The 8797-nt window shown below is 39.9% G+C and overlaps 2 protein-coding genes across 5 annotated transcripts; both read right to left on the bottom strand.

Annotated features, from left to right (window-relative positions):
* Positions 1–701: 701 nt before the first annotated feature.
* LOC115679427 (probable receptor-like serine/threonine-protein kinase At5g57670) lies at positions 702–4177 on the bottom strand. Its single transcript, XM_030603012.2, has 10 exons — positions 3756–4177; positions 3461–3579; positions 3251–3369; positions 3053–3171; positions 2581–2970; positions 2152–2406; positions 1707–1864; positions 1407–1622; positions 1118–1267; positions 702–1035 (listed from the first exon to the last, which is right to left on the bottom strand). The coding sequence occupies exons 1-10, from the start codon at positions 3886–3888 to the stop codon at positions 889–891; spliced, it is 1806 nt and encodes a 601-aa protein (XP_030458872.1). The 5' UTR covers positions 3889–4177; the 3' UTR covers positions 702–888.
* A 1275-nt stretch (positions 4178–5452) lies between these two features.
* On the bottom strand, positions 5453–7936 carry LOC115679426 (uncharacterized). Of its 4 annotated transcripts, none has more exons than XM_056310810.1 (7): positions 7815–7880; positions 7179–7400; positions 6820–6943; positions 6600–6701; positions 6148–6218; positions 5988–6050; positions 5453–5900 (listed from the first exon to the last, which is right to left on the bottom strand). In XM_056310810.1, exons 3-7 carry the CDS (start codon positions 6881–6883, stop codon positions 5580–5582), a joined length of 621 nt encoding a protein of 206 aa, XP_056166785.1. In that variant the 5' UTR covers positions 6884–6943; positions 7179–7400; positions 7815–7880; the 3' UTR covers positions 5453–5579. The 4 variants fall into 4 exon arrangements, with proteins under 4 accessions (XP_056166785.1, XP_056166784.1, XP_030458869.1 ...); XM_056310809.1 differs by lacking the exon at positions 7815–7880 and adding an exon at positions 7675–7771; XM_030603009.2 differs by lacking the exon at positions 7179–7400 and having other exon boundaries at positions 7815–7936.
* Positions 7937–8797: the final 861 nt, after the last annotated feature.

Below are 8797 nucleotides of genomic sequence, written 5' to 3'. Positions count from 1 at the left end.
GGAGAATCATTGCTCAAACACCAAGACCTTTCTGCAGTATACATCTGAATTTCTCAGTGATTACAAGATTCCAGGAGTGGTCAGAGCATGCCTTGATTCTAAGCCATGAGGTTATCATCCTTTTCATTTATCCTTTGATGTAAATAACCAAGAAAACTTGCCCGGTTCTTGTCTGAATCTGTAAGATCGTTTCTAGAACAGAACACATCTCTGAGTCGACTTCATTGACTTCTATTCTGGGGACAGCAGTGACAACTTCGCTAGGTAAGCCGGTCTGTGTTACCAATCTGTCCCATGTCCAGTCATCAAGTTGAGTGATTCAAGACGCGAGAGATGCTTCCTCTTCTACTTGGGATTTCTTTTAAGACAATAGGTACACAAAAACATTTGTAAATTGAATTGAGAAGCACACGAACTGTCTTTTGATTCACACGAACGAAATCATATGGCCTCCTCAGTTACTGCAAGCACCACTAGAGTCACTTAATTGGCAATTGGCATTTGGCATGACATACTGCCTGAGGAAGATGTCTGAAAGAACAGGACTACCATATTTCTTGGTGCATTTTCATAATCTTGACAATTAAGTTAATGTGTATGTAAACGAGCTAACAAGTAACAACCTGTCAATTTACGGGCAGTCATCAAATTTGTACACTGAATCAGGAAATGCAGAGAAAAAAAGAAGTTATATCGGGAAATACATGAGTCAAGCTAGATATCCTCTATGTTTCAGTACCTTCTTCGATAAAAGATTTACATAACTGAGTTACTAATGAAGGAGCTTGGTTTAAAAGCAACTGAATTCTGTTGAATATGCTTTAACCTTGTAAACAAAGAATTTTGATAGCATCTAGAACATGATGAATTGCCAACGCAATCGCCAACTCACACGGAATCCTCCAAGGAAATATCGGTTGGAACCTCGTATCCAAATACCATGGAGTAGTCATCCACCTCATCAGAAGAGAATTTGGGTATCCTCCAGCTTTTGGCTACGTCGGAGTCAAGGCCATTAGTCAGGAGCTCTAACACCTAGTTCACGAGATTATTCATTCAGACAGTGCAAACTTTGTATAGTGACATGCTTTTCCCTAAGCTATAAGGTTTCATGTACCTCACTCATCGTCGGTCGCCATATTGAAGATTGTCTCACACAATAGGAAGCAGTTAATACCACTCTGCGCAATTGACCAGAGTCATACTTTCCCTCCATTTTTGGGTCTGCCAGTTCGGCAATGTTTCCAGATTCCATGAGAGGCATTGCCTACAATGTTAATTAGCTAAACAGTTACAGATGAGAGTGAAAAGGAAAATGAGGAATTAATTATTTTTCTTATCGTTGACATTGAATCACTGCAACGGCCTCTAGGACTGACAGAAATGCAAAAAAGAAGATGATGTACCCAGAGGAGAATGTTCTGCTTTGATGAATTGACAGGCCTACGGCCGGTCACTATTTCCAACAGCAGCACTCCAAATGCAAACACATCTGTCTTTTCGTCCACAATCCCGTGCATGAAATACTCCGGTGCAAGATAACCAAAAGTGCCCTCGATTGGAATCACGGCATGATGAGTCCACTTGTTTGGTAGCCATTTTGCTAGACCGAAGTCGGTAATCTACAGAGAGAACACTAAGTTTGTTCAGAATGGTTGAAAAATTGCTATGCAGCTTGAAGCTGCGAAAATATAATCATTTTCTACCTGTGGTTCGTAGTCAGGGCCGAGAAGGATATTTGACGCTTTTATATCTCGATGTATAATGCGATGCTTGCAGCATTTGTGAAGATAGTGCAAACCTCTAGCAATGCCCACGGCAATCCTGTATCGTATGGGCCACTCAAGTGACTTGTTTGCTTTGCCTGAAAGAGAGAGAACTATAGTACCACTGCAATATGGAATTTTTCAACTAAAAGAAGAACTGTACAACTTTATGAACGATACTTTTGGACAAATAATTCATAGTCTTGCTTACCCTTATCTTTTACTTTGGTTTTTTCCTTCTTTCTTATCTTTCTCAGCTTCTTAACTATGATGTTGATAAGGCTTGATCATCCTCTTGCTCTCTACAGAATGATTAAAGTTTCGGACTTTTTTTCGGCAATTTATGGGCATGACAGTTACTTCGGTCAAGAGAAGTGATACTCACCATGTAACGCAGAAGCTAAATTTCCATTCTCAGAGAAGTTGAAAACCAGGTAGAGCCCATTTTCAATACAGTAACCAACTAAGCTGGCGGTATTGGGATGACTGACATGTCCTATTACGCCCAATTCCATCAGAAACACTCTTTCTTTGTTTTCATCATTGTTGTCTTTGGCCAACCTCTTCACTGCTATTACCTGTCCATTAGAAAGATCGCCTCGGTATACTTCTGAAAATCCACCTTGTCCCACCATATAATCTGCAGAATTAATCGATAATGGAAATAAAAAAATGATACACACATTTCCAATCTTATATGGTGTCATTTTTCGATCATGTATATCTTCATTGTTTAGCTAACACGCGTACATGGAAAAAATCCATGCTACTTGAAAGATTGAGTGTTTTGTCACTTCCAGCTTTGGGAGTTTACCAGGATGGAAATTATTTGTAGCATCCAGGATTTCCTCGTGACTGAAGCACCGCAGCGGAGGCTGGTGGCTCTCTGTTTTAGTATTTCCTTTTCTAAATGGCGAAATAAATAAAGAGTATATCAATTTGCAGAGAGATGCACATTTCCTTCTGTTTGATTGTGCCTTGATATTTTGAGGCCAAGGAGGTGTTGCTGCCACAATAGAGTCTTGGAAGCTAGAGGTATATTCATCTGTGGTTGTCCAAGAATCCTTTTCAAGATCATCAAGAACTGTTCTTGGTGAAAAGCTTTTACTCTTTGTTTCTAGATCAGTAAACTTAACGTGGGATCGTTCTCTGCCACCGCAGATTGTCTGGTTCAGCCATGTTGAACTTAGTTGATGAGTTTTAACTGTCAGAAGCAAGCACATAGATATTTTCAGCTGACAATAACTTCCATAACATTACAATTTATAGATTTTACTAGCACCAACCTTTTGATTGCTTGGGAGGTATATATGTCTGTTCTTTCATGGTACATTTCCCCACCGAGATGACTGCACAGTTTTGAGGTGCATTCTCAAAACAATACCTTAGAATCCCGTGTGAGTATCTGATTTGAATTTGAAGAAAAAGGAAAAGGAATCAGAAATTACAGGTCGTAAAGTAGATTTTCGCACAAAAATTGTTACCTATCAGATTCTCCTCTCGATCCCCGAAGAAGGAGATATTCTGCTGAAATAGATTTCGCTTCTTTAACTAGACCTCCCCCAACACTTGTGCTGAATCCTACTCTAGCTTCCAAGTTTATCTGAAAGTAAAAGGACAATGAGCTCTGAGAAACAGAGACTCAAAATCAATTAATCTGATGCAGTTCCATAATGAATTTCAAGATAGTGCACCTGGTTTGACTGGCAGGTCTTAGCGAATTCACCTAGCAGAGATATAACATTTGCTTTTGCTCTGCGGATTTTCGACAGACACTTCTGGGTAATTTGTCCCTTCTTCGTGTATCCACCGACTGTTGTTTACAAGGAAGGGAATAGATATCATTAGATCAAAGATCACCGGTTTAGGACCTGCATTTGTCAGTAGGTAAACGGAAGCACCAACGTCCTGTTGGCAATAGCAGCACGCATATTTTCTCAACTATTAACATATTCTACTCAAAAGAACAACTGTAGATGGTAAACTGACCCAGGACATGGAGGGCAACAATGTTGTCACGAGGACGAGCTAAAGCAGTGACTGCCCATGAGAGAAGATCTCTGCTTTCAGATGGGTCTGAAGAGATGCCTACTAGTATGTTAGCAGGACTAAAAGGCCTCATTTTTTTTTGCTGACAAGAGGAATCTGCGGAGGGACTTCACTTGCTCATGTCAGTATCTTGGCCATAGGGAGCACTCAAAACCAAGCTTATAAATGAGTGGGAAATCACTAGAAAATGATTGAGGTCAGTGAGAGAGGATACCACCCCAGCTCCCTCATTCCACCAGTCTTGTTTAAGAAGCATAAAAAAAACCTCTTTTGCAGTGTCAGACAGTTGAAAAATGTGATCTCTCTTTCTCTCTCATGGGATCCACAGTACAGTGAAAAAGAACAAAGATTATATCCAACAAATTCAGTCTCCGCAGCGCTATCTCTTTCTTATGGTGGAATCCTAGCTTTCTGGGGATATACAATTAAGTGCAACGGTTGGGTGCTTTGGGGGATAAGCAAAGGTGGGTTGGCGGGATGCATATGATTTGTCTTGCAGTGGAAGCCAAAAGGAAGGCCTCGAGCCCTCCAAAAGGGGCCAGATAAAGGTACAGTTATTGGGGTTTGGTGGAAGAGGGGGGTCTGTGAAGAGCCGGCCAGTCTCCGAAGGGCTCTTCACTCCATGATGAGTGGGGGAGACTTGGAGATGTCATCTACTCACTGTTTTCTTGCCACTTCAGTTATGTGCATGCGACAAAACATCATCCTTACCATGATTGTAGACAACACTTTCAAGTTCGAGTTCGAGATCGAGGGACAGTGCGTATGGCTTCAAGGTTCTCCCAACCACACGTGCTAATGATATATGTCCTCATGAAATGCTGGTGAGTTTGCCCTTCTCTTTTATCGTTGGAATCATATCTCAGCCGCTGGAAAAAAAATTATGGGGATGAACAAACAGGTTGTTTCAATATCGGGTTTGGAGGCAAGCATGATATGGCACTAAACGGAGAGATGTTGGTGTTGATATTTATCTTGCGGCTCGTTCACTTTGGCATTTGTTAAATTTGAAGCATTTGAAATGTTCACAAAATGCAAACGTCAACACGTACACTTTTTACTTTAGTTAATATTTTAAATTTGGCAAGAGTAAATTTTTACTTTCAGCTAAGTTTAAACAAACAACCCCTTCGGCTTGGTTTGGCCACACCAAGCTGGTTCTACTTGCATTGCGAGCGTGACTGATGATTCCATTTGATAATCCCCGTTCTCATTCGAGGAACACTTTGCAATGTGATGTACTATTACCTCCCTCATATCTGTCTTGCCACCAGTCGAACAATATGGATTCTATGCACTGACACATGCCTGAGCTACATTCTGTATGGCTTTATGAGTCATTTGCTGTAGTCTGTCTCTCTCTCCAGCAGATTCGAAGAATAAGTAGAAGAGTAACTTTGTTTGCACGTCGTTAAAATAGCACTTGAATATTGTGAACATGGAGAGAAAAAAGGGTCAAAGAAAAAGGCAATGTCGTAAGTGTGACCTATTTCCAAACATTTCATCCATACTCAAAAGGAAGAAAAGAACTACCAATAAGCAAAGTAAGATCAATTAGACAATACCAATATCTTCATTGCTACCAAAATTGGACACACGGCTGACCATTTTTTTTTTTTTTTGGATGGCAGCGGAAATTTCTAGCAAATAACAATATTCCTAACACATTGCTCTTGGGTTCAATTTCCATTAAAGCGAGTAACTAGGAAACTCCTGCCTTGCACTTCTCATATTACTGGATACAATTACGAACAATGTACAGAATCAAGACAACTCGACAATGTCAGGCCTCTTTTTCGGTTGCTTTCTTGACCGTTCCCTTCCGATTGATCCGTGCGAATCTTCTTTGCCATTTTCAGATCTCCCGTGCTTTACGGGAACGCCTGCTTGGGTAGTACCACAATCGTCATCACCATCCTCGCTGCCATCATCACTGTCATCATCGTCGTCATCGGTAGTATCGTCTGAATCCATTTCACCAAAGCTGGCAGCTAAAGGATTCAGAGGATGATGACTTGCAACTGCAGATTCTGCAGCAGCTACTGCCTCGGGGGTATGAAGATCGGCAATCCCCAGCATTAAGTCCTGTTTTTGTAAAGGTGAAAAGCATCAGGTGACCATTCCATAACCCAAAATTACACCAAGGAAGGTCATAGAGCAGCGGAAAAATACCATTTCTATTATTTCTGACTCATTCCCATCAAGAACTTCAATGTCATATCTTTTGGGATTGTCCTACACAAACCAAGAATTGCTCACGGTAGGTCATGACGAGACAAGCAATTGTGCTGAAAAAAGCAACGTCACAGAGGACCAAGATGATTTCACAAACCTTGACTTCAACCTGCAGTTTTTTATTAGCCTCAGACATGACTCCAAGAAAATCTTTCACTTTTCCAAGTACTGAAGCAAAGCCCAAAAGACAACAATTATTAATTTTTCCCCTTTTTGGGAATAGAAAATCCAATTAAAAGCTTAAGCTGCTAGGTGGAGCAAGGATACAAGTATACATGGCACATACCCCATAGACAAGCGATTTGTATACTTCAATAGGAAACAAACAAGAGAATATGCTACTAAGACCAAGCTTACACATTACACAACCATATCAAATCAATCATAATATTTTGGAAGTCCTCTCTCAGCTGAAATCTCCACTGAAGCCCATAAATCCATTATTCTGAAAGGAATTAATTTGACTAAACAACCATTGGCATAAATTATGAAGAAAAGCATAAAACATGCATTATCCTGATCGCAAAATTAGACAGGCAAATTCAATACCATGGCTAGAAGGAACTGAACTTGTTAATGGCCTTCCATTGGGGGGCGGTTGCTTTCTTTTAGAGTCTGAATCCTTTTCTTTACATATAAACAAGGTGGACTCTGCACATTAAAACACATAACAAAGAAAATAAAAAGAATGGCGCCATTAGACACACCTATTTGACCCATGCGAACAGAAGCCATTGTTACAACCCAAAGATCAAGGTAAAAGCCATACCTATCAATGAGGAAGAGAGACTCTTATTCTCTAATTTCAAAAGCTCTTGACTTGTAGTCTCCATCTCTGCTGGCTATGTAGAAGTACTTTGGCAAAAAGTGAAGTTGAGGGATTGAAGTTGTCACTGAATGTAGAACAGGATCAGATCAAAATTGTTTGGAGAAAGAAGGTACTTAATAGTCTCCTAACTTATAAAGCCTTGGTGAATAAACAATTCGCAGCAAGAATTAACAAAAGCTTGTCCTAGTTGCCTATGATGTCAATCACGTTTCACAAATAATACCGCAAGGACCAAAAACCAATCACGCAAATACAACTCATCCTAATAGAGAACAATTCAAACTTGAAAGTTAACCCACCACTCTTCTTTCAAGTGTCTCGTCTTCACTCCTCTTCGAACCAAGGCTTAGTATTTCATGTGAACACCCAAACCCCATTACTTTCAGCCAAAAAAAAAAGTCTTTGACAGCATTCTGGCAATCAAATGTACATCATCCTAGTCTCACAAATAAATGGCAGAGCAAAATGAACTTCACAGACAGCTGATTCAACCCTGTACTCAAGACAAAAGCCCCTGAACCCTGCCCATAGATCATAGACAGCTAATAATAAGTACACCGCCATCAACTCTTCAGCACCTAAACTAACTAAACAAAGACGGCTAAAAAGAACAAAAACAAAAAGGGTTCCCACAATGTTGTTTTACAATGAACACAACACAACATGGGTCCGAATCGACATCAGTAAGGATCACCCATGACTTGACTCACTAGAAGTCAAGAGCATGCACCAAAAAGAAAGAACCCAAGCTAGTGCAAAACCCAAACTTTTCCATTCCTTCAAGGCATAACTCACCCTTTGCAACTGGAAATTCCTACTATGCACAACTGGGTTGTCAAAAAACAAAAAGGGAATCTAGACAAGGCGATTTCTTGGCAATCAAAAGGGGTGAAACAAAAGAAAAAGTTAAAACTAGAGAGAGAGAGAGAGAGAACCTGTCTATGTCTTTGCAGCTAGCGCTCGGTGCCCAGCGAGGTTTTGGGCGTCTGAGAGAGGTGGACGGTGAAGATGGTGATATTCGGGTTGGACCGGGTTACGGTTAGGGTCGGCCCATTATTCCTCCTTTGTCATTGTTGTATGCGGGAGCTCAATATTTGGACCTTATCACAGAAGATGCTGCAATTGCATAGCATGCCCTTTCATTCGTTTCGCGAAAAATAAATAATTTAAAAAATATTTTTTAAAAAATAATTACTTATAATATTTAGAAGAATTAGTCAATAAAAAATATTTTCATCTTCGATGACAATCTATGCATAACTATTTTCGTGGGCGATGAGAAAATTTTCTGTTCATTTCTTTTTGCAAGCGATATAAGCAATTATTTTTTTAAAGATGTTTTCCAAATCATTCATTTTCCATGAAATGAATGCACTCTTAGTGTAGTAATTTTATAGACTAGTCTTAAAACAACTTTAAATTTTACGGACCAACCTTAATGTCACTGACCAGGTAGCAGCTTGTCATACCGTCCAATGAGGTGAAACATTCTCGACATAAGGGCATTAGAGAGCAAATTACAGGCTCTCCCTAGAAACATTTTGTTAATTTATTGTCGGAATAATGTCATGGGTCGTCCTTGAATTTTTATTCGGTGTTTGATGTGAGTTCCTAAATCATGTTTTTTTTCCTGTTAACTCTCTAAACTTTTTGAATTGGGTTTAGTGTTTTCCGTTCGTTAAATAGACAAAATGGAATTGCTGATGCGCTGATAACACACCCATTTAATGTTCCAGTTGGCATCCCACGTGTCTAATTTGACGGTCGAGATGCTTTGACTCCCTCCATTGTAGGGACCAACAAGAGGGATTGGCCTACAAAATGCTGAGTTGGCAGTCCCCATAAGCTAAAAAGCTCTTGATTTGGCATTTAATCTTACGAAAAAGAGAGCGGATTTTGAAAAGTTCAAGGACAAAAC

This window comes from Syzygium oleosum, unplaced genomic scaffold (assembly GCF_021117445.2).
Source record: "Syzygium oleosum isolate NSW1041296 unplaced genomic scaffold, Sole_v2.1 Sole_v2.04, whole genome shotgun sequence".
NCBI lineage: Eukaryota > Viridiplantae > Streptophyta > Magnoliopsida > Myrtales > Myrtaceae > Syzygium > Syzygium oleosum.
The sequence above is the reverse complement of the archived record's forward strand: the minus strand, read 5'-3'. Positions and strand labels throughout refer to the sequence as shown.

Bases quoted from the DNA above. Each gene is read 5' to 3' on its own strand.
- LOC115679427 (XM_030603012.2), bottom strand. From the start codon at position 3,888: ATGAGGCCTTTTAGTCCTGCTAACATACTAGTAGGCATCTCTTCAGAC. The intron at 3,370-3,460 runs GTGCACTATCTT...TTTTACTTTCAG, and splicing joins AGACCTGCCAGTCAAACCAG to ATAAACTTGGAAGCTAGAGT. The intron at 1,623-1,706 runs GTAGAAAATGAT...TTCTCTCTGTAG, and splicing joins GCCCTGACTACGAACCACAG to ATTACCGACTTCGGTCTAGC.
- LOC115679426 (XM_030603009.2), bottom strand. From the start codon at position 6,883: ATGGAGACTACAAGTCAAGAGCTTTTGAAATTAGAGAATAAGAGTCTC. The intron at 6,219-6,599 runs GTATTGAATTTG...GCTTTGCTTCAG, and splicing joins TTCAGTTCCTTCTAGCCATG to TACTTGGAAAAGTGAAAGAT. The intron at 5,901-5,987 runs GTATTTTTCCGC...TTACAAAAACAG, and splicing joins AGTCAGAAATAATAGAAATG to GACTTAATGCTGGGGATTGC.